The sequence below is a fragment of the Phoca vitulina genome, unplaced genomic scaffold (assembly GCF_004348235.1).
Source record: "Phoca vitulina isolate PV1807 unplaced genomic scaffold, GSC_HSeal_1.0 scaffold1, whole genome shotgun sequence".
NCBI classification, from domain to species: Eukaryota; Metazoa; Chordata; class Mammalia; order Carnivora; family Phocidae; genus Phoca; species Phoca vitulina.
In genome coordinates, this window is record NW_022589704.1 from 46840843 (window position 1) to 46867184 (window position 26342).

Sequence of the window (26342 nt, forward strand, 5' to 3'; positions counted from 1 at the left end):
AGTTGACCATAGAGTTGAGGGTCCATTTCTGGGTTCTCTATTCTGTTCTGTTGATCTATGTGCCTGTTTTTGTGCCAGGACCATACTGTCTTGATGATGACAGCTTTGTAATAGAACTCCGGGATTGTGATGCCACCAGCTTTGGTTTTCTTTTTCAACATTCCTTTGGCTATTCAGGGTCTCTTCTGGTTCCATACAAATTGTAGGATTATTTGTTCCAGCTCTGTAAAAAATTTGATGGTACTTTGATAGGGATTGTATTGAATGTATAGATTGCACTAGGTAGCACAGACATTTTAACAATATTTGTTCTTCCAATCCATGAGGATGGAACATTTCTCCAATTCTTTATGTCTCCCTCAATTTCTTTCATGAGTGTTCTATAGTTTTCTGAGTACAGATCCTTTGCCTCTTTGGGGAAGTTTATTCCTAGGTATCTTATGGTTTTTGGTGCAACTGTGAATGGGATGGACTCCTTAAATTGTTTCTTCTAGCTCATTGTTAGTGTATAGAAATGCAACTGATTTCTGTGCAATGATTTTATATCCTGCCACTTTGCTGAATTCCTGTACTAGTTCTAGCAATTTTGGGGTGGAGTCTTTTAGATTTTCCACAAAGAGTACCATGTATTCTGAGAAGACTGAGAGTTTGACTACTACTTCCTTGCCGATTCGGATCCTTTTACTTCTTTTTGTTGTCTGATTGTTGAGGCTAGGACTTCTAGTACTATGTTGAACAACAGTAGTGAGAGTGGACATCCCTGTCATTTCCTGACATTAGGGGAAAAGCTCTGTTTTTCCCTGTTGAAAATGATATTTGCTGTGGGCTTTTTGTATATGGCTTTTATGATATTGAGGTATCTTCCCTCCATCCCTACACTGTGAAGAGATTTAATCAGGAAAGGATGCTGTACTTTGTCAAATGCTTTTTCTGCATCTATTGAGAGGATCATATGGTTCTTGTCCTTTCTTTTATTTATGTAGTGTTCTTTTATTTATAGAGTGTATCACAATGATTGATTTGCAGATGTTGAGCCACACTTGCAGCCCAGGAATAAATCCCACTTGGTCATGGTGAATAATCCTTTTATTCCTGTTGGATCCTATTGGCTAGTATCTTGGTGATAATTTTTGCATCCCTGTTCATCAGGGATATTAGTCTGTAATTCTCCTTTTTGGTGGGGTCTTGGTCTGGTTTTGGGATCAAGGTAATGCTGGCCTCACAGAAAGAGTCTGAAGTTTTCTTTCCATTTATTTTTGTTGAAACAGCTTCAGAAGAATAGGTATTAATTCTTCTTTAAATGTTTGGTAGAATTCCCCTGGGAAGCCATCTGCTCCTGGACTCTTGCTTGTTGGGAGATTTTTGATCACTGCTTCAATTTCCTTGCAGGTTATGGGTCTATTCAGGTTTTCTATTTCTTCTTGTTTCAGTTTTGGTAGTTAATATATCTCTAAGAATGTATCCATTTCTTCCAGATTGCCTAATTTGTTGGCATATAGTTGTTCATAATATGTTCTTAAAATTGTTTGTATTTCTTTGGTGTTGGCTGGTGATCTCTTTCACTCATGATTTTATTATTTTGGGTCCTTTCTCTTTTCATTTTGATAAGTCTGGCTAGGGATTAAGCAATCTTATTAATTCTTTCAAAGAACCAGCTCCTAGTTTCACTGATCTGTTACACTGTTCTGGTTTCTATTTCATTGATTTCTGCTCTAACCTTTATTAATTCTCTTCTGCTGGGTTTAGGCTTTATTTGCTGTTCTTTCTCCAGCTCCTTTAGATATAAAGTTAGGTTGTGTATTTGAGACCTTTCTTGTTTCTTGAGAAAGGCTTATATTGCTATATACTTGGACTGCCTTTGCTGCATCCCAAAGGTTTTGAACAGTTGTGTTTTCATTTTGAACAGTTGTGTTCTCATTTTCATTTATTTCCATGATTTTTTTTTAATTCTTCTTTAACTTCCTGGTTGACCCATTCATTCTTTGGTAGGATGCTCTTTAGGCTCCATGTATTTCAGTTCTCTCCAAATTTCCTCTTGTGAGTGAGTTCAAGTTTCAAGCATTGTGGTTTGAAAATACGCAGGGAATGATCCCAATCTTTTGGTACCAGTTGTGACCCAGTATGTGATCTATTCTGGAGAATGTTCTATGTGCACTCGGGGAGAATGTGAATTCCGTTGCTTTAGGATGGAATGCTCTGAATATATCTGTGAAGTCCACCTGGTTCAGTATTTCACTCAAAGCCCTTGTTTCCTTGTTGATCTTCTGCTTAATTTGTCCACTGCAGTGAGTGGGGTGTCAAAGTCCCCTACTATTACTATAATTTTATCAATGTGTTTCTTTAATTTTGTTATTAATTGGTTTATATAATTGGCTGCTCCCATGTTAGGGGCATAAATATTTACAATTGTTAGATCTTCTTGTTGGATAGACCCTTTAATTATGATTTAGTGTTTTTTCCTCATCTCTTATTACAGTCTTTGGTTTAAAATCTAATTTGTCTGATACAGGATTGTTACTTTCTTTTGATGTCCATTAGCATGATAAATGGTTCTCCACCCCCTCACTTTCAATGTGGAGGTGTCTTTAAGTCTAAAGTGGGTCTCTTGCAGACAGCATATCGATGGATCTTGCTTTTTTATCCAATCTGATACCCTGTGGCTTTTGATTGGAGCATTTAGCCCATCTACATTCAGAGTAACTACTAAAAGATATGAATTTACTGCCACTGTATTCCCTGTAAAATCACTGTTTCTGTATATTGTCTCTGTTCCTTTCTGGTCTATGTTACTTTTGGGCTCTCTCTTCACTTAGAGGATCCCCTTTAATATTTCTTGCAGGACTGGTTTAGTGATCACAAATTCTTTTAGTTTCTGTTTGTCCTGGAAGCTTTTTATCTTTCCTCCTATTTTGAATGACATCCTTCCTGGATAAAGTGTTCTTGGTTGCATCTTTTTCTCATTTAGCACTGTGAATATATCATGCCAGTCCTTTCTGGCCTGCCAAGCTCTCTGTGGATAGGTCAGCTGCTGGTCTAATGTTTCTACTCTTGTGGGTTAAGGTAAAGGTTGTCCCAAGCTGCTTTCAGGATTTTCTCTTTGTCTCTGAGACTCGTAAGTTTTACTATTAGATGTTGGGGTGTTGACCTATTTGTATTGATTTTGAGGTCAGTTCTGTGCCTCCTGGACTTGAATGCCTGCTTCCTTCCCCAGATTAGGCAAGTTCTCAGCTAGAATTTGCTCCAAAATACCTTCTGCCCCTCTCTCTTTCCTCTTCTTCTGGGATCCCAATTATTCTAATATTGTCTCACTTTATGGTATCACTTATCTCTCGAATTCTTCCCTCGTGATCCAGTAGTTGTTTATCTCTCTTTTTCTCAGCTTCTTTATTCTCCATCATTTTGTCTTCTCTATCACTAATTCTCTCTTCTGCCTCATTTATTCTAGTAGTTAGAGCTTCCATTTTTGATTGCATCTCAATAGCCTTTATTTTGACTTGATTAGATTTTAGTTATTTTATTTCTCCAGAAAGGGATTCTCTAGTGTCTTCTATGCTTTCTTCAAGCCCAGCTAATATCTTTATAATCTTTATTCTTAACTCTAAGTCTGACATCTTAATTATATCCATACTGATTATGTCCCTGACAGTTAGTACTGCCTCTCATTCTCTTTTTTGCAATGAGTTCTTCCATCTTGTCATTCTGTCCAGAGAACAGATGAACGAAAGAACAAAATACTAAACTGGCAACAACAACGCCAGAGAAATATACACTAAACAAATCAGAAGAGACCCAAAATCAAAAAAAAAAAAAAAAAAAAAAAAAAAAAATTAATAAAAAAAGAGAGTGAATATAATCAGATACGTGAACAGAACAGAGGAATACACTGGATCCTGTGTGTATTTTGGTCTATTTGTTAGAAGAAACTATATCAAAAAATTGTAAAGAAAGGAAAACATATGTATATACAAAAATAAAATTAAATTCAATGAAAGGATAGAATGTACCTGTAAAGATGAAAATTTAAAAAGACTTAAATAAAAAAAAAGAAGAAAAAGAAAAGAGAGAATATGATCAGTCAGGTGAAGAGAACAGAGCAATACATTAGATCCTGGGTGTATTTTGGTCTGTTTGTTAAAAGAAACTGTATCCCAAAAGTGTAAAAAAAGACAAATTTATATAAATACAAAAATAAAATTAAATACAAAGAAAGGATAGAATGTAAGTGTAAAAATGAAAATTAAAAAAGATTTTTAAAAAAGGGCTGATAATATAAGAAATTGGTTGAAAAAGGAAAGAGGAAAAAAATTAAAATACTAAAGGATTGTGAGAAAAAAACCCATAAATTCTATATACTCTTTTCCCCTAGCGCTGGAGTTTTGCAGCTCTCCATGATCAGAAACTTGGGTCTTAGCTGGATGATTTTGCTGATCTTCTGCGGGGAGGTGCATGTTGCACTGAATTCTCAGGTGTCTTTGCCCCAGGTGGAACTGCCCTGCCCTTGCCAGGGGACCAGGCTAAGTAAGTGGCTCTATGTGGCTTTTGTTCCTTGAAGGCTTTCCATGCCACTTTAGAGGATAGAATGAGAATGGCAGCCTCCCAATTGCCAGCCCCAGAGCTGAACGGGCCCCCACTCCTCAGTGAGCCCTCAGGGAAAAGCAGGCAATCACTCTGGTCTCCCTGGTCTCCAACCACACACCGTGCTCACCCAGCCTGTGACCAAGTGTTTCTATCTCAGGCACGGGACCCCCTTTTGAGTCTCCAAACCCTGCAAACTCCTGTGGCGTGCACTCGCACAGCTCCTCCCAGGGGAGGGAGGGGGGTCTCGCTGGGGTTCTGCCACTTGCTGGGCCCCTGCTCAGAGAGTGGTCGCCCAACCAAGCAATAGTTCCAAGTTTATAGCAACTCCGAGCTGAGAGCCCACGTCTAGGGTCACTGATCACAGCCGGCTTCCCTGCTCCAATGCCTGGGAACTCTGCTGCACTCAGGCACCCCTGGTTTTCCTGTGACCCCAGGGATCCTGAGACCACACTGTACCACCTAGGATTCTGCCCCACTTTGCCACCTGAGCACCTTTCAGGCAGGGAAGTCCCTCACTGGAACAGACTTTTAAAAGTTCTGATTTTACACTCTGCTGCTATATTACTTTCTGGTGCTGGCTTACGGAGGCGCCTTCCCCCGCAGTTTATCTTCGCATATGTCGCCTCAGATTTAGTTCTCCGTACCTCCTACCTTGCAGAAAGTGGTTGCTTTTCTATTTGTAGAGTTGCAGCTATTCTTTTCTTAGATCTCTGGTTGAGTTCACAGGTATTCAGAATGATTTGATAGCTATCTAGCTGAATTCCTGGGACCAGACGAAACTAAGGTCTCCTACTCCTCCACCATCTTGGACTATCCAAACAATTATTCCTGCCTACAAGACCTGATCCAGACTCTTCAAAAATATCAATGTCAAGAAAAACAAAAAAGTAAGGAAGATTCAAGATTAAAAGAGAATGAGACACAGTAACCCAATGGAAGATATGATCTTTGAATCTTGTGTCAGGGCATCTGGGTGGCTTGGTCAATGGTTAAGCATCTGCCTTCGGCCCAGGTCATGATCCCAGGGTCCTGGGATCGAGTGCCACATTGGGCTCCCTGCTTCTCCTTCTCCTTCTGCCCCTCTCCCCTGCTCACTCTCTCTCTCTCAAATAAATGAATAAAATCTTTAAAAAAAAACTTAGGCAGGAGTCTTCAAGAAAATACGTATTACCCATTGCTTTGATTGCTTTCAGTTTCAACAAGGCCACAACCTCAGATTAACAAATTTTCAAGAAGTTTACTCAACAGGAAGTTTTCCTTTACCAATAAGAACTTTCTTCCCAGAGATCAAGCCTTAAAATACTTGATTCAGGCAGAAGTTTCATTCAGAGGAAGCGTGAATAGAGGGGAGGGTGGGGAGAAAGAAAAGGAAAGTGTAATTTCTGAACAACTTGACAAGAAGTTCATTCATAACCTGGCTGAAATTGGCAGCAATTCTGGAGCCTGAGTGAAGTAAATATTTTGAGTCACAGCCCTGAAGTCACCCTTTCAAGTGACGCTGGAACTCCACAGGCTGCTCGGCCCACACCACCAACCTTGAAACGGGAATTAGACACAGACAACTGCAGAAATCGCAGTGCTAGATGAAATGCCTCCTCAGACAAAAGTCAAGAAAGAACAAAAATTTCTTTTCTTTTAAGATTGATTTATTTTAGAGGAGGGGGAGGGACAGAGGGAGAGAGAAAATCCTGAAGCAGACTCCCCGCTGAGCACAGGGCTCTACCCCAGAACCCTGAGATCACGACCTGAGCCGAAACCAAGAGTCAGACGCTTAACTGACTGAGCCACCCAGGCACCCCAAGAACAAAGATTTCTATCCATAGTTCTAGAAAACACCTTGGAAGACTAGCTCTGATCTTCCAAATAAATTAAAGGGGAAAAGAGTATCTCACGATGGTAAAAATGAGAAGAAACTGCCCCGTGTTACATAAATTAACATAAAACTGTACTATCACTTTCAAAAATACATAGAGGAAAATATTGCTAGAGAAACTTGATGTTAATTAACAAGTAAGTCACTAGAGGGTTGGAAAATGTAATGTCTTTTTTTGCCTGCTTTTAAACTGTCAATTGCATTTTGTCAGACTCCTGCGATTGAATACTTCAGGACAGAAGCATATTGAGCAGAGTAGAGTGTCACAGCTTTAGACTCTGCCCCCTAATTAGTAGCCAGCTCTTCTCATTTCTTCTCATTTCCTTGGAATGTCTCAAAAGACACTGTTGAACATTCAACTTGCTCTACGGGGGATTTTTTTTTTTTTTTAAGATTTTATTTATTTATTTGAGAGAGAGAATGAGATGGAGAGAGAGAGCATGAGAGGGGGTAGGGTCAGAGAGAAGCAGACTCCCTGCTGAGCAGGGAGCCCGATGTGGGACTCAATCCCAGGACTCCAGGATCATGACCTGAGCCGAAGGCAGTCGCTTAACCAACTGAGCCACCCAGGTGCCCTGGGATTTTTTTTTTTTTTTAAGACAAAGTTATTTTATCACCCTAAAGCTAATTTTTGTTGTTGTTTCTTCTTTTCATACCTAAAGAATATCCTTTGGAGCAACAAGATTATATCATCTCTTTTGAAAAGGCTAAAGTCAGAAAGAATGAACCAAGGCAATAAACTTCTATTTGGAAGTTACCTGGTGTTTTTACTCATTTGGTTCCTATTCATAACTATATGACTCTATGGATAAAGAAATTATTTAGGTCCTCAGAGAGCTTATTCTTTGCTCAAATAAGTGACTGCTATAACAATGTAATATATAGCATCATGGTGACTATAGTTAATAATACTGTATTGTGTATTTTAAAGTTGCTAAGACAGTGGATCTTAAAAGTTCTCATAACAAAAAAAATTTGTAACTATGTATGGTGACAGATGTTAACTAATTGTGGTGATCATTTTGCAATATATACAAATATCAAATCATTATGTTGTATATATGAAACGAATATCATGTATCAATTGTACCTCAATAAAAACAAAATAAAATGAAACAATGCTACCCCACAGTCATCCTTTTATAAAATAAACAATTTACAAGCTTTTTTAAGCAGCTTTTTACCTCAAGCATAACTTTTGTTCAGCTGCACTTCACATAAATTTGCCTCAAAGAAAAATCTCCCAATATTGCTTACTTATTTTGAAAATTAACAGGCCAGAGAAGAAATCTCTTTGATCATTCAGTTAAATAAATCATGGGTACCTCCTACATCTAAATGCAAGGAGTATATAGCAGTAAATGAGACAGATAAGGCCTCTGGCTTTCAAGAGAGAGAAATAATAAGCAAATAATTATATAAGGTATCTTCAGGGAGTCACAAATGCTATAAAAGATATTTGAGAGAAAACAATGAAGAGGTGGTCAGGCAGTGCTGGTATTTGTAACCTAATGCTACTGTGAAATAATGTATTTCACTGATTTGGAGTTGCAAATATTAAGACACTATTAACATCTTTGAAATCTAAGTATTACATACAGTCAGTGGTGACTTAAAATTAGCATGTTTTAGAAATACATATAGTACATTTTAACATCAATGGCACTATTACATTTACAGTCAACTGATTTTTTTAAAAGGTGCCAAGAAAATTCAATGGGAAAGAAATAGTGTTTTCAACAAATGGTGCCGGGACAATTGCATATCCTTACATAGGCAAAAAGATTAATGAGAAACCTTATCTCAAACCATACCAAGAAAAAAAAAATAGATCACACACTTAAATGTAGGAGCCAAAACTATAAAATGCTTATAAGAAAATAGGAATAAAAAAAAAAAGAAAATAGGAATAAACCTTCAAATCTTAGATTAGACAAGATTTAGGAAACCAAAGTCCAAGAGATAAAAGGTTGATAAATTGGACTTAATCAAAATTTATAACTTTTAGCTTCAAAAAACATCACAAAGAAGAGTGAAAAGACAACCCACAGCATGGGAGAAAATGTTTGCAAAGCTTATATTCAATAGGAGACCTGTATCCATAATTAACACACACACACACATACACATACACACACACCTCCTCCTTGCAACTCAAGAATTAAAAAAAAACAGCCCAGTTAAAAATAGGCAAAGAATTTGAATAGATGTTTCTCCAAAGGGGATACACAGATGGCCAGTAAATACATGAAAAGATGCTCAACATCACTAGCCATCAGGTCTACACAAATCAAAACCACAATGAAATATCATTTCACATTCACTAGAATGGCTATAATAAGATAAAAGAACATATGTCCATAAGGATGTGGAGAAACTGGAATCCTCACATATTGCTAGTAGGAATGTAAAATGGTGTCGTGTGGCCAATTTTTAAAATAGTTTGGCAGTTTCTTAAAAAAGTTAAAAAGAGTTACTATATGACCCAGTAATTCCACTCCTAGGTATCCAACCAGGAGAAATTAAAACATATGTCCAGATAAAAACTTGCACATGAATGTTCATAGCAACATTATTTACAGTAACCAAAAAGTAGAAACAACCCAAATGTACATTTACTAGTGAATGAATAAACAAGGGTTCAGGGAATGCTACTGGGCAATAAAGGAGGAAAGGAGCACTGATACATGTGACCACATGGAAACTGCCAGATGCAAAAGACCACACAGTGTGTAATTCTATTTATATGAAATATCCAGAGAAGGGAAACACATAGACCTAGAAAGTGGATTTGTGACTGCTCGGGGTTAGGGGTGCAAATGGGAGAGTGGCTAACAATGAAGATGAGGTGTTTTTTTTTTAAGGTGAGGGAAATACTCTGGAATTAGATTATAATAATATCTGTGTAACTCTATAAATATGGTAAAATTCACTGAACTGTACACTTAAAAATTGCACACCAGTGAATTTTATGGTAAATTATATCTCAATAAAGCTGTTTTAAAAAACAAATGACAAACTTGTCAAGTGCAAAGATAACTGCAATACTGAGCAAAAATATATGTATATAATAAAGACTGCTTTTCAAAATTAACAGAAATAAAAAGATGCATTAGTAGGGTAATAGATCAAGAACAAGAATAGAGAATACAAAAAAAAAAAAATAGGAAGAGCTAATAAACATATGAGAAAAGACTTAACCTCCCTAGAAATCAGAAATACAAATTAAAACATAAATGTTTCACCTGTGGGACTAAGCAAGACTAAGAAAGCTTGGTTCAGGGATAGGTTGTATCATTTTTTCCTATTTAGCAAATATGTATCAGAAGTATGTTAAAAAACACATCTCACTGGCTTCTAAGTTTCATTTTTAGAAATCCTAAATAAATAAGAATACGAACAAAGACTTAATAAGCATGTTCAATGCTTTGTTATAATAGCTTTATAAAAGCAACAAAATGCCCCACAGAATAGGAGATTGAGCAAATTATAATTTTATGTGTATGTACACACACAAGTATATACACAGGCCACAGGTACATACAAAAACATACTATACACACACATACAAGTATATCCTATGGCCACTAGTTTCCGAGGTGGTTGGGATTTCAGAGATTTTTTTTTCTTTTTGCCTCTTGGTGTTTTCTCATTTGTTCAACCAATGAATATGAATTATTTATATGTTTTAAAAGGTGGGGGAAAAAGTAGTGTGGATATGTATTAATCTTCACATATAAAAGCTTTAGTCAGGAGCTTCTACAACCCCCCCACCCCTGCTTTTTTTTTTTTTTGAGAGAGAGAACATAGGCTGGGGAGGGGCAAAGAGAGAGAGAGGGAGCAAGAGAATCCCAAGCAGGCTCCACACCCAGCATGGAGCTTGACTCAGGGCTTGATCTCACTACCCTGAGATCATGACCTGTGCTGAAATCAAGAGTTGGATGCTTAACCAACTGAGCCACCCAGGTGCCCCCTACATCCCCTCTTAATCAACTTTATGTTTACATTTTCATCTCCCACACATAAAGCAGTTTTAGTTCATAAAATTCAAAAACATTTAGTAAATTGAGTTAAGCATTACTATTCCTATTCCTCTATTCTATGTTTAAATTGTTTTAGAGTCAAACTATAGAGCAGAATATTGCAAAAAATAATTCATTAAAAAAATCAAAATTCTAGATATTACTGAAAACCAAAATGGAGGTTAATGATTTCTCTGATTTAGTAACAAAAGTTTCTTAATTTAAGAAACTCTGATAGATAATATGTAGCAGTTAGATATTAGTATTAAAGGGTGATTTGCTTCATAAACTTCAAAATGTCTTTAAAAGTCTTTAGAAGCATAATTGTATTCACTTAAAATGACACAAGATAAAAATCCCTAAGCTCAGAGTGTTTGGAGTTGCAGACAACTGAAAAATAATTATTTGTGAATATAAAAGTAAGTTCTGAAATCACAATCTATGAACACGAGAAAGTGTTACTAATTCACACAGAGGTGTTGAGAAACATCTTTTATATAAAATTAGACTGTTTTCCAAAAGCAAACAAGAGTCAAAAGCAGAGCCAGAAGAAAACATGATGAGGCTTGTTTCATTGGGATTTGTATTTATTTATTTACTGAGTTATGACTACCACAGGGAACAGAGAATCGAAATCTCCTTCTCCTTCCATGAGCAATTCTGATGGTTCTGTTGGAGCCAGCACAAAGAATACAGGCCCTTTGAAAACATCTATTGCTTTATCAATGCTGGTTTGTTTCCTCCTAGCAATGAGAAGGAAATGATCCTGAAAGCATCTAACAGTTTAAAACAAAAACTCTTTACTGAAGATTTAAAAAAAAGCAGCCAAATCAATGTTAAGTCTTAAAATAATGGGTATGAGTCAGGTCAAAGTGGGGCAGGAATAAAATGGGTTTTAAAGGTTCACATAAATTTAGTTTTGGTGAAACATTTAAAGTGTTAAAATAACAACTAACTGCATGTGTATTAGTTGACTAGTAATAAAGGAAATGGATTAATTGGATTAACTGATTTCTAGGTTGCCTCCCAGCTGTCCAATTGCAGAAAGGAATGCACCAAGGAATGACAGGTTATATCAGAAGAAACAATTTCATTTAAAAAACCAAAATTTCTGGGGCGCCTGGGTGGCTCAGTCGGTAAAGCATCCAACAACCAACTCTTGCTTTCAGCTCAGGTCATGATCTCCGGGTCGTGAGATCAAGCCCTGCTTTGGGCTCTGCACTAGGCGTGGAGCCTGCTTAAGATTCCCTCTCCTTCTGCCTCCCACGCACACACTCTTTCTCTCTCTCAAAAAAATAATAAAATAAAATAAATTTAAAAAATAAAAAAAATTCCTGGGAGGCATCTCGCTAGCTTAGTAGGCAGAGCATGCAACTCTTGATCTCAAGATCATGAGTTCAATCCCCACCTTAGGCCTTGGGCTTACTTAAAAAATAATAATAATAAAATAAAATAAAGCCTTAAAATAAATGTATTTTGTATTAACCAGGGAAGGGAGACTATTTTTTTGTGTTTTTAACTTTCTAATCTGCAGTCCTGTCACAACTGTAGAGATACCTAGACAGAACTGTGAAAGAAAATGCACAAAGAGGACAAAGTCAAACAGGCTGTTTTGAGATTGCCTGATTATTTTAATTGCAATGAATTACAAACTGAATGGCACAGAGGCCAGAGAGCAGCTAAAAGTTTTCTATTTTCTATTAAATACAAAGTGTAGTAATATCCAGAAAATACTCCACAGCGTTCTTCTTGACCAGAGAACTGGCAAAGCCAGTTTGTGGGTTTGCCCACAGCCTACAGCCAAGCCATTCTGGGAATAAGTGGTAAGTGTTCCAGCAAGCTGTTTTGGGTAGGCAAGGGAGTAAGCTGACTTCTGACCTTCTCTAAGACAGATACTGATAGTGAGGGGTGACATTCATTCACTGAATTTGGAATATAAACATAGGAGCTTCTCCTTCTTTTAAGGGACATATTTAAAAATCATGAAGGAAAGTCCATATTTCTAAACAGAGACTTTGGCCAGGTGCTACACGTTCTCCTCCTTCAGTGCAAATCCCCAGTCTAATCTTTTTGGAAGAACTGAGAAAAACTAGGCAGTAGTCAGTTTGTTCACAACATCTGCTTTATAGAAGAAGCATGTTGCAAGGAGAGGATTTTCCCAAATGTCACCGTAACGGGTCAAAATGCAAACAGAAATATAATCCATTTAAGAATATCTACAATTATCTTTATTTCTTTCGTTTTCTGTAATTACTCACTTCCCCACAGCTGTTGTATGGGCATGACATAACAACTCTTTCTTCACTTGTGTACCTCTTCATTGTTTACAAAATACCTTCAGACATCATCTCATTTGATCCCCAGGATAACCCTTAGGGAAAGGTAATATGTTTATTTAACAAATGGGAAAAACTGAGGCTGGCAAACAAGTCACTTGCCCAAGGTCACATCTAAGGAGTGTGAGCCTACCTCTTCTAAGTCAAATTTGCATTCCTCATACTCACAGAGCCAAAGCAAAAAGAACAAGAGAGAGAATAAGACCAACTTATACAAGTATGGTCTAGTAGACTACTACCTAAAGTAGCTAGTATCCAACAACAAAATATATAAAAGGGTAACAGAAAAATGCCCCTATGCCCAAAGATCTCCTCGTCCTAATCTCCAGAACTTTACATGTGAATGTGTCTTCATATGGCAAAAGGAACTTTCCAGATGTGATTAAATTAAGGATCTTGAAGTGGAAGATTACTCTGGATTATTTTAGTAGACCCAACGTAATCACAAGAAGGGGCAGAAGAATTAGCGTCAGATGACGTAGCCTAAGGAAGATCAGATTAGCCATTGCTGGCTTTTAAGATGGAGGAAGGAACCGCAAGCCAAGGAATGTGGGTGGCTTCTAGAAGCTGGAAAAGGTATGAAAACAGATTCTTCCCTTGAGCCTCCAGGAGGAAGGCGGTACTGCCAAAACCCTGACTTTAGCCCAATTCACATTTTGGACATGTGACCTCCAAAACTGAAGATAATAAATTTGTGCTATTTTTAAGCCACCAAGTTTAAAGTAACATGTTACAATAACAATAAGAAACTAATTCGGGCATGAAGACAAAATTCAGGCAACAGACTATATCTAGTGCGCTACGTGAATATTCTAGATATTGTTTTGCATCCCAATATATTTTAGAATATTTTTATTTCCTAAAATACATTAATCTTAAATTAAAGCATGTTAAGCTTTCCTTAAGTCCTACTTTTCCACATCCACATTCAGATAAATTAACTATGTTTTCTACATATCAATCATCTTCATGTAAGACAAACAAATCACACCCCAAAATTATGTTCTCATTTTCACTAATTCTACAATGGTTCAAAGTTCATATTATTCTGCCAATTTAGGGAAAAATTCATTTCAGCCATTATGCAGACATTGGTTAAAACCTACGAATGGTGTGCAGTCATTACATCAATTGGTTTAAAAATCTAAGAGGGCAACTATTTCAAAGCAAATTGTACTATTTCAATCATTATCCAAATATGTAAAATAAGACACTAGGTTTTTCTTTTTTCCTAGTCGTGACTCTGTTTACATATAATGTCAAGAAAATCAGTAAGAAAAAGAAAAATAAAGAAGTCACACAAAAGGACACAACTAGAAATGCAATAAAGGTGATGTTTAGAAGTTAACAACAACAAAAAAATTGCAAGCAAAAGTCAATAGCTTGAAAAAAAAATAACACATGTTCGAGAGCTAAATTTCACAAATCCAAGAGATAAGAAATTTTAGGCTGAGGTTTCCTTTTGTTCCTGCAGGCTTAGTCATACATAAATATCATTCAATAATCAAAGTAGCAATTAAGCTTGCCATCTTGCACTGAATTTTCTACTAAATTAAACTTTCAATCACAGAACGCTATGTTTTCTCTTACTGTTTAAAAGGCATTATGTACAATATTTTGAAGATATCCATGATAATATCCATTATTTCATATAACATATATAATTCTACTAAAAAAATGACTAATAAAATTAATAAATCGGGTACTGAAAAGCGTTATTTTCTCTGTAATGTTCATATCAAACCTATGTACTATGGCAAAGAACAAGATCTATCCACTGAGCTCTTGATCCTTTTATTTTTAATACAGTGCTCTATATGTGTTAGGCTTTATGGTCACTGGATTTGGTTAGGCTGCTAGTTTAGAGTACCTCTTTAAAATTCACTTAGATGTTTCTTCAGCTTACTTTCAACTTCATTTCTCATCATGTCCTCAATGCCTTATTGCCCTCACACTATATATAGAAACTTGATACTCACACAGATACCACGTATGCGGGTCACACAGAATTACTTTTCTTTTTTTTTTTTTAAGATTTAATTTATTTGTGAGAGAGAGAGACTGTGTGTGTGTGCGCACACAAGCAGGGTGAGCGGCAGGCAGAGGGAGCAGACTCCCCAGTAAGCAGCGAGCCTGAAGTGGGACTGGATCCCAGGACCCTGGGATCATGACCTGAGCCGAAGGTAGATGCTTAACCGACTGAGCCACCCAGGTGTCCCCACACAGAATTACTCTTCATTTATAACATCTTTTACCAATCTATGCAGGTACTGTTTCCTCTACGTGGAACCCTCTTCTACATCTGGTGAATTCCATCTCCTTTTTCATTAGCTAGCTCAAATGTCACCAACTGCTTAGAAGCCTTCCTCAAAGGTACCAGCAGAGTTTGATACTTCCCAGTTACGCCTTCTTTATTTCGGTATAAATGTATTTGTGTCTACTACTCAAAGTTAAAGTGAAATAAATGTAGATTGGTCTTCCAACCATATTTCTGAAATCTTCCCTCCTTCCCTCACTACCCAAAATCATGCTCTCAGGTAGGAAGAAAAGCACACTAAGCATATTTATCTTTCTTCTGTAAGAGTTTCTTTATGCCATCTTAAAATCAAGTATTATGCCATCTTAAAATCAAAATCCAGACTTCCTTCCTTTAGCTACTACTATATGTCTTAATGCATGTGACCAGCTACAGTGAAACTGACTTCTAATAAATTATACACTGCCTAAATATCCAGGGACATCTTTGGTAAACATTAAAAGTAAAATTAGCCCCTGAATTGTTTATTTATCAGTAATATATACACCTTGTATTTGTAAAGAATGCTTTCTTTCTATTACCTTGTTTTCTAGCCAAAAAGAGAAAAATGCACCCTTTTGCTTCTATACTTTTTCTTCTTTTGAAAGACACTTTTATTTCTCTATACAAGCTGATAACCTATCATTTCTTAGTTGTGCGAGATAAGCCAGGCTTTTCCTGACTTTCATAGGCATGAGACTTAGACTCAGCCCTTGATCAAATACTACCACAAAAGCTTTGAATCTCTAGCAAGTGATGCAAAGAGGCAGAGATGGATAAGAAATTATTCTCATGGTGTCCCATGGTCAACAACAGCAATTCCAGCAGCAATAAAACACAGTACCAACAGTTCCTCTGCTAGCTTCTCTTGCTCGTTTTCAGAAAACTAGTGAGTTACCAATATCCTTCTAATAAATTTCTGTTCAGCTAAATTTAGCCAAAGTCAGTTTTTATTGCTTTTCACAAAGAACCCACCACCTATATGCAAAATACACACTTATGCATTCTACCCTAATGCCAGGTATCTCTCCATACACTAGCATACAACAGGGAGCAAAAATAAGTTTGTTTCCTGGTTTGGAGAACTTAGTCTGGCCAGGAAAACAAATACATCATAACATAACCAGAAAAAAAAAAAAAGAAAGAAAGAAAAGAAAATCAATGTAAATTTTAGCTTAATGAAACAAAAGAGCTGTGTTTAGTGCACTAAGACTGCTTGTATAGCAGAACTTGACTAAAAGGGAGAGGAGGGAAACTGGCAAAGGGTGTTCAAAATATACTATTTAACAGCAAGCATTTATACATCTCCAAAAAGCACCCTTCTGTAAAAATTTTTATAGTGATTCTGGAGCTAGCTGAGGTTTGTTCTTTTTACAGGAAGGGATAAAGTCACTATTCTGCTTTTTTAAAAGGATAAACAGCCAGGAAACAAAGGAGCCTACAGTACTTCACATAGTTACAAACATCAAATGTTGCAGCAAAAATCATCAGGGAGGCTTTTCATGTTCAACTAAACTTTCAGACTCACAAAACTACCGAAGGCCACACATACCAGCAGTCTATTTAGAGAACATAGGACAGAATCAGACATACCTCCCGAATGAGAGTGCTTACATGAACTTGCCTGTGCAGAAGTACATACATACAGCTGTCCAGAGCTCTTATCTTGGCCTCACCAAATGACAGTTCAGGTATGAAGAAACAAGATCTGGTGGGTAGAAGAGCTACCCTGGCTTCAAAGCCTCATGCCCCACAGGAATGGTATCTCTTGTAATGACTCCACAGCCAAAGGTTTCAGAATGCCCACAGAGGACATACCATTTATGAGTTAACTGTACTCAGGGAACCCCAAAGCTACGTACGGCATCCCCATCATGTACTTTCAGTCTATTGATAATTTCAACTAGTCTAAATGCAATTTACCAACCAGGGACCATTTTTAGCATAAGCAATGATATCTAGGCACTTAACCACTCAGGATCCAGTAAAATAGAACAAAAAACTTAGTAAGATCAAATTGACATGTAGAGTAGGAAAGGGTTTCAACAACCATTTTTCAACAGCTGACTATTTATAATATGCAATTTTACTGTCCCTCTATGTATTATTCAGTTAGGCTGCATTATCCTGTAGTAACAAGCATCCCTAAAATCTATAAGTTGAAAATAACAAAGAATTATTTTGTACATGTATATTGTAGGTTAGTAAGCATCTGTGCTTCCTCACTCAGGGGACCCAGGCTGATAGAGGCTCTATCATTTAAACTATCACTACTCACTATAGCATCTGGTAAGGGGAGAGGCAGAATAACACCCCAACTCCTACACCCTTCTACCCACAAATGATACACTTCTACTCATGTTTTATTGGCTAGAAAAAGTCACATGAGTGTACCCAAATTCAAAGGTTTTCCCCAGTTTTAGAAACATGATACTGATGAACAGTTGTTAATGTCTACCACATCATATAAACCAGAGCTAATTTAAATAAAATGATTTTAGGAATTTTATTTTCAAAATATTAAAAACACGGAGATGGAGCCCTTTTAAGCATTAAAGTCCCTTTTACACCCAGAAACACAACAAAGTAGCAGATAAACTACCTAATTTAAATTCTTCAGGATCACCCCAGGAATGTATTACAGAATGTTAGAAAGGGAGGTAATTTTTCCAACCAACACTGGAAAGGCCTGTTCTCTTTTCAAGACACTACAACATATAGCAAATATAAAGTAAGTGAAAAAAAAGAGTCACAGGGCAAATTCAACTATAGCATCAAGAAGGTTTGGAACAATAAGGGGACATGATAGTTCCAGACAGAGAGCAGAGACTTTAAAACAAGGAAGGAATGGTCAGTGGGGCAAACTGTGAAAGGTGCAATAAGATGAGGGATTCCAAGGGCCCACTGAGTAGGCAGCCACTAATGATTTCAGTTGGAGTCACGGATGGGTTGCCAGACTAAAGTGGCTGGACATGGGAAGTGATGAAGAGGATTCAATATCCTGCATGTGACGAAAAGGAGAAAGAAAAATAAGAGGAGATAATGTTCAAGGAGAAGCTGTTTTGATTAGTTTTTCAGGTAGAAACAGTTTAAACATGTTTGAAAGTTAAAAGAGAAAAGAAAAAAAGAAAAAGGGCAAATGTAAAACAGGGACAGAGCGATAAATGAAGGAACAGGCAGGGTCCATGAGAAGGCTGAGGGAGCCGGTGATAACAGTACAAAGCAGCTTGCATTTACTGAGCCACTGTGATGTGCCAGTCCCCGTACCAAGCCCAGAACACGTCTGAACTCACACATTTTTAATATCATTAATTTTTGAAAGAACTTACTTTAACTTAAATGTAACTACTTAAAAAAACAATGTATACAAGCAACACCGCACCAGGGAGAAGACAGTAACCTGTGCAAGTTAAACAGCTACAAATGGCAGGACCAGCGTCTGAGCCCAGGGCGGCCCCCTCAAGAAACCACACTCATCCCCTCAGCTACTGTTTCCCTTGACAGGTGACTGAGATGACAGAAAGACAGACAGAAAAGCCACTATCTCCCTTGAGATGCTGGAAAAGATAAAAGACATTTGTGGTGCAGAGATGCTTATGTGTTTGGGCTTGGATGGAGTGAGAGCTCCTCAGGTGAGAGGTGTAAGGCAAGTTTAGGGGATGCTTAAATTATAAGCATTTCTTCCACAGTCAAGACACAGTCTGTTTCTAGATACACATTGTCTTGACTAGATTACTGCAAACTATATTGTCCTCTTTTCTTAAATTGAAATGAACACCATGTGGACAAAAATTATAATGTTAGAAATGAATGTATTCTAATGTAAAAAATGAAGTCTTAATTTGTATATTCTTTTCATGAGGGAAGTCTCTATACAAAATGATTACATAAATATCATAAGGAAAAAAGGAAACAGACCAAAAATACATATCTGTACACATATAACTAAAGAACTTTATTTCTTAACTATAGTAAAAGCTCTTATGATTCATTCATTCATTCACCCATCCAATTTACTGAGCCGCAACTTGTGCTAGGCAACAGGCATTGTTCTAGGCCTTGGGGTTTCAGCAGTGAATAAAACAGATTAAAAAAAAAAACAAAACTGTCCTCATGGAACATACAAACTAATTGAGAGAATGAGACATTAACCAAAAATAAATACCTTACATAGCAATGTGAGCATTCCAGGGAAAAATAAAGCAAAAAAAAAGGACAGAGTACAAAGTGGGAAAGGGGCAACTGCAATTTTAAATAAGATGGTCAGGGAATTACTGAGAAGATGGTATTTGAGCAATTTGTGAAGCTAAAGGTGGAGCGGGCACCCGATGGACATTTGAGAAAACAATGTTCCAGGCAAAGGAAAGAGCCCATGCAAGGGTGAGGTGGGAATGTGTCTTTTGTTTATGAGCCCCTGCAAAGCGAGGCTGGAAGAAAATGGAGGGGAGAATAGAAGATGAAGGTAAAGATACAAATAGTGGGCTGGAATACTCAGGGACCTCTCAGCTAATATGAGACAGATAGGAAGATACTAGTGGAATATGAGCAGGAGTATTATAATCTGAATGTTTTAAAAGAATCACTCTGGCTGCCGTAGAGAATAGTCCAGGGGTATCCAGGGCAGAAGTGGGGAGAACAGTGAGATGTGCCAGCTCTCTTCCAACTGCCCCTCCAGGTTTCCTATGCACCCTGCTCTTTGCCCAGGATGCTGGCCAGTGTGAACTCACGGGCTGCCCCTCCTGTTGGCTCCCAGAGGGATCACAGTGGGGAGCACACACAAGATCACAGAGAGGAAGATGGGTGAGGTCAGGGTTTTAGTCGCCTGTTCCTCCCTTCCAGTTACTCTGGGCTGGCTACTGCCCTCTGACAAAAGCCACAACTCCTATCTTGTGGCTCTCTCCACCTAATCATCTGGATTCTGGTTAACTGCTCCCTTTCCTTAACTGCTCCCTTTCCTATCCCCCTTCAGACCTAAAGGCCCAATTTTAATGAGACCTTGCACAGTACTTTTTGTAAATAGTCCTTTTACTAAAAGCACCTCAAACTATCCCAATTTAAGTATACGATCTCTTTCCTGGCAGTACCCCTAATTCAGGAGTCCAGGACAACAGTCCAGGTGGGAGACAATGGTAGCTTAGACCAGGATGTTAGCAGCAGAATGTCAAGAAGCAGATTTTGATTTGCCAACAGATATAATGTCAAGAATAACTCCAGTTTTGGGCCTAAGCAACCAAAAGGATGGAATGCCATCAACTGAGATTCATTTCTTAAAATCACAAATCAATAGAAAATATGTGCAAATATATTAAAACTGGCATGCAGGACAAAGAATACTATTGCTTACAAACAAATGCAAAGATGCTTCTCTTACCGTTAAAGAAATGCAAATTAATATAACCATATAAAACAATATAACAAATGTAATATATGATATAGATACATAATATATAAAATAACATGCAATATAAAACTGAAAAAGATAAATTGACCAAAGACAAATATGGTGATAAATGGTGCTGTTGTGGATGTCAGAAAACATAATTGAAAGAGCATAAACCTCTGTGAAGAGTAATTTGCATTAACTATCAAAACTTTAAATATACATATTTAAAAATCCCCTGCTAGGACTTTATCTGACAAACATACACATTTGCACAAATACACGAGTACGAGATTTTTCACTACTACAGTGTTTATATTTACAAAAGACTAGAAACAACCTAAATGTCCAGCAACGGGAAATATGAGTTAAATAAATTAGGTTATATATACTAAAGTATAAAACACTATCAGTGATTTGCAAAGAATGAGGTAAATCTACATATATCAATATGGAAAGGAAATATCTACAAAAGATTTATATTGCTGGAGGGGGTGGGAAAGAGTCAGGTGCCTAATAGAAATATTTAGTATATTATTATTTGTGAGGGTTTTTTTTTTTTTTTTGAAGGAGATACACATATGTAGGAATAAGAAAATTCTAGAAAGATCAAAAAAATTGTGTAGAGCAATTGCCTCTAAGCAGGCTGATGTTAGAGACTCCTATATTTCATTGTATACCCTTTTGGACTATTTGAAATTTTTTGACCAAGTACATATATTATTTTTTCAATAAACAAAATAGTATATAAAGCCGGATTTCAAAAAAGTAATAAATTATCTTATACTGCATAAAAACCTATGGTGCTGAATACAGAATTATATCTGAACAATACAACCTATAAAAACTGAACTATAGTTTCATTTTATTATTTCCATTTTGTTAGAAAATATAAATGCCCTGACCATTAATATTTTGAATCAATGGTATTTCTCCATTTGTGGTAAAGTTGAGCCTATTTACATACTCTTGGGGTTTTCCAAATGTCAGCCATATATGGAAAAAACAACAGGGTTTAATGTAGATGATTTCAAATGGAAAAAAACAAACGTGACCTGATTTCTATTAAGAGTTAGTTAATGACTGACACTCATTTTGGCACTGATCAGGATGTCAAATGGAACAGTCTACATGATTCCTGTTTCACTAATATAATTCCCAGAACTAATATATTTTAGAACTAGCAGGAAACAACGATATGGGGAAAAAAAAATTAGTTATCTTCAGGCTTACCTTAAAATATTCTATCAAAGCCCAGGAAATCCAAATTGCTAAAAAAATTTTGTAAAACTATTTTACCAGAACAATGTCACATTATTTCTTTGAAGATTCTCTAAGTTTTCACAAATGTAGATAAATATACCAATACAAATGTGTACAGGATTATATATATTTTATTTCACAGATATAAATTAAAACTCAACTTATTTCTTCTCATCTTCCTTATGCAATTTTTCTCCTCTCTACCATAATCCTGACTGACACAGAAATTTATCTCTGTAGATAAGATTTTAATATTATCCAAACTATAATGCATAATTTACCCAATAAATGTGGGGTAAGATTTTTTTTTAAGTCAACCAAATCTACTTGAATATAAAAGACTCCTCAACTGGTTTTGGTAGTACCACTCAAGGCTTAGATTTCATGATTAGGGAGTTGATCTACAATTGTCAGAGAGTCATTCTTCAATTTTTCTGACAGAGAGAAGGACAGAAAGCCTTGCTCCCTCTTCTTAGAAGAGGTACGAAAACATTTTAATAGATTTTCCCCAGATTTCTACAGACTAACACTATTAGTTTGAAATTGAAGACACCCAAAACAGTGAAAATACAATGTTATTTTTAAGGCTTTTATATACACCACAAAATTGTAAGAGAAAATAATTTAAGTCTTTTGTCTTCAGGTAACTTTCTCTGGGGATGTGAGTTGCTTATATACATTGTTTTATTAAGTAGTTACATTTAAGTTAAAGTAAGTTCTTTCAAAAATTAAATGACATTAAAATATCTCAAATGGGTGGAATGAAAGGATTCAGGACAGCTGTCCCCCCACTGCTGAATGTACCACTTTGGCATATGGATTATTTTGAGCTGAAGGCACTTGAGATCCTGCGGGCTCAAGAGAAACTTTTGTCCTTCCCTTAACCACACAAAAGAAGCTAAATTGAAGGTCTTTCCCAGAATAACAGTTATTAACAGAGATAAATTTTAGCTGAGTGACCCATATGTATGGTAGGGCAAACATCTAATTATCAAACATCTGCTCTTGTTTTGTTTTTTTTTAAAGATTTTATTTATTTATTTGAGAGAGGGAGAGAGCATGAGTATGAGCAAGGGGGAGGGACAGAAGGAGAGGGAGAAGGAGGCTCCCCACTGAGCAGGGAGCCCTACTTGGGGCTCCATCCCAGGACCCTGGGATCATGACCTGAGCCAAAGGCAGAGCTTAACCAACTGAGCCACTCAAGTGCCCCAAACATGTGCTTTTCTTATCACTCCATGAAATGCATTCCTTTCCTCTGAAATCCCAGGCCCCTAGCCCCTTTCTTAGTTCAGAATGACGTATATACCTCATTTTGCCCAACTATCTTTGGAATTTCCATGTCTCCGTGGTTTCCTGGTACTTACGCCTATTAAATCTGATTCTCTCCTGTTAACCTGTCTCCTATCAATTTGATTCTTAGTCCCGCTAGAAGGACCTTTAAAGGAGACAAGCGTTCTTGCTCCCCAATAGGAGGGAAGGGAAAAGGGGGAGAAATATCAAATAGTATAAATTAAGAAAAGGGACCACTGCTTCAACCTTTACCTGTTGCATCAAATTCGATTGGCTGGCACCCGCGGTGAGAAGACCAGTCACACTTGAGGACTTGTCCTCCTTCCACAATCCCAGGCTGAGTAGTGTTCGCTTTGGGTGCTCCTACCAGAAGAAACATCCTGCTAAAATACAAACGGGGAAGATAAGATTTTAAATGGCATAAAGCATAAACAATAACTTATAATTTAGGAAAAGTAATCATTCTCTTGCTATTATTCACAATTTTTTTTAAAACCATTCACTGAGAGCATAATCATTTGGTGTTCTTACATACACACATTATTTAACATAGTTACTCATCCTAATAACATATTATAAGGCAAACTTCAGGGTTACATCTCATTTAAAAATGTGTGCTGGTCAAACTGTACACTTTAAATATATACAGTTTATCATATGTCAATTACATGTCAAAAAAGCTGTGAAAAATGTAGGCTGGCTGGAGTCTGGAACATTTTGTTTGGATTTTTGGTTTTATATTTTGTGTTTTGGGGGTTTTGTTTGTCTGTTTTTGTGGTCAGCTATAGACTTTCTATATCTTGAATGCTAAACAAAAATATATATATATATAAATGATTCTAAAGTATGGCAATTCTATGGGATGCCTGGGTGGCTTAGTAGGTTAAGCGTCTGCCTTTTGCTCAGGTCATGATCCTGGGGTCCTGGGATTGAGCCCCACGTAGGGCTCCCTGCTCAGCGGGGAGCCTGCTTCTCCCTCTCCCTCTGCCTGCCACTGCCCTTGCTTGTGCTCTCTGTCAAATAAATAAAATCTTAAAAAAAATAAAGTATGGCAATTCTAAATATTAATATTTTTCCTTTTGGAAAACTTGTTTCAGAACTGTTCTATTTCATTTTAAGTGACTAACAGATTTCGCTCTTCAGAGGATTAATCAATCCCTGGCCAAAGAATAGGATCAGTATTCAATTTCTTATCAGGATAAAATGAGCAGAAGACAAAATAATCAGGAGTTAAGTTTTTAAGCAAAAGAGACTTTTTCTTTAGTTTTTTTCCTATTCATTCAGAGAAAGAAATGGATTGAGTGTCCGCTCTACATAAAGCACAGTGCTGGGCGCTGGAGGCACCAAGATGAATAACACAACCTTGGTTCCTGCTCTTGGTGGAGTTTACATTCCATTTGGGAAGAATATAACCAAGGAAATTAGTCATGGTTACAAGTGTTCTGAAGGAAACCAACAATTGGCTGAGAGAGATTATTTGGAAATAGGGAGAGGAAACCTTCTTTAGATAAAGAAAAGTTATCTTTAAGGAATGGAGGGGAAAGACCTCCTTTAGATAAAGAGAAGTCTAAGGAAGTTTTCTGTAAAGAATGAAGAGAGACCTCATTTAGATAAAGTAGCAAGGAAATTTATTTCTAAATAAACCGAGATGTAAAGGATTAGAAGGTCACCAAGTAGTGTTTGTGTGTCAGCGGTCAGGGGCAAGGGGAGAAAGGTGGGATTAGGGAGTGGCATGAAGTGGTAGATGGGAGCACCCAGGTAGTGGGACAAAGACCCTAGGCAAGAAAGAGTCTCCAAGAGTTTCAAGAAAAGAGGTGTGGCTGAGGCAAGAGAGCAAGCTGAGAGTGACAGAAGATAAAGGTGGAAAGCTTGGCAAGAGCTAAATTAAGCAGGGCAATTCAGATAGGGTAAAACTTTGGATTTTATCATAAGGTCCATCTGAAGCCTTGGATTTTTTTTTTTTTTTTTTAAGCAAAAGGATGACACAATCTAATAAAGAAAACTAAATTTGGTGCCTTCTGGGAATAGGATTAAGGAGGGAAGGGAGCAAAATGGAACAAGGAAAGCAAGAGATTTAGCAGCTTTGAGATGATAGTGACCTAGATTGGGAGGGCGGATGGAGAAAGAGATAGGTGCACAGACTTGGGAAATATCTGAGGGCAGAATGAACAGGGATCGCTTAAGGGGGAAAGGGAAGATTAAAAATGTCACCTAGGTTTCCTTCAGGAGTGCATGAATAGGAGAACCATTTCCTGAACAAAAAAAGCTTCAAGAATAGGGAAGCAGAAGGCAGATTACAGGAAAACCAAGAATTCAGTTCTCAATGTCAGTCAGAAACATCTGCGAGACACCTAATTGCTAGTCAGGAGCTCTGAAGAGAGTTTTGCCTTAGAGATAATGTACTGAGAATGTCAACTTAGAATAGATGGGTTCACACAGAGAGAAGCTTCAGAAAGAAGAGGGCCAAAGAGCGAGCTCTGAGGAGCAAGGGCATTTAGGACTCAGGTAGAGGAAGAGCAAAGAGTAAAAGAGAATGAGAAGAAATTGATTTAAGTATAAAAGAAAACAGGATATAGTTATACACAGAAGGCCCTAAATAAATGCTATCACCATTATTTCATTTCCTTATTAACAGTCACTTAAATTCTAGCAAAGAAAATACTTAATTGCCTTTCACTTTTTTGTAAAGTAATGAACACATTTTAATATGGGATGCACTCATTTTAACCTTTATTTATCAATTTCAATTTCATTTCTTCTGGGTGGTATTTGCTAAATCATACTTAAACTAGTCAAGAGCTGGCTGCATGAATGGCTGGGTTACAGGAATCCTGCTTTCTGATATTTATCTTAAAACTCCATACTCAAAATAAAGGCAAAACTCCCAACCGAACCACACCCTGTTTAATAAAGCTTTATGCAGTCATATTTGGCATCAGTAAAACATCAATGCTGGCTCTTTCTCATCATAGCCAACTGAGTTTTCATTCAGCAGGAAAAATAAAATAAGGTCCCAAGTAAGAGAGCCCTTACCCCCCATGAATAAGAGAGCACTAAGCGTTGTCATCCTCTCCTTACTGCAGTAGAGCTGGGGAACAACTAAATTACATATATATGTATGAAATTTTCCATTTCAACAGGTCAAAAATTTGGCCACAAAAATCGTAAGACTTCCCCCATTCATCTGGATAAAATGATTTTTGAGTCCATGACAGGGAAAAAGAATATTTCAGACAAGTGTACTTTTCAAGGTCTATACCTGAAAAGACATGGAATCAATTCCTGCAATAGTCCTAATAAGCAT

At 37.0% G+C, this 26342-nt stretch overlaps 1 protein-coding gene across 2 annotated transcripts in view; it reads right to left on the minus strand.

Moving 5' to 3' along the window:
- Positions 1–26342, minus strand: part of ITGAV (integrin subunit alpha V) — a 94482-nt gene that overhangs the window by 59931 nt on the left and 8209 nt on the right. The window contains exon 2 of one of the 2 annotated variants that reach the window (XM_032406568.1): positions 23291–23418. In XM_032406568.1, the coding sequence (XP_032262459.1) occupies positions 23291–23418 (128 nt within the window). Of the gene's footprint in view, positions 1–23290; positions 23422–26342 lie in introns of both variants that reach the window. The other variant, XM_032406559.1, reaches the window with a different exon arrangement.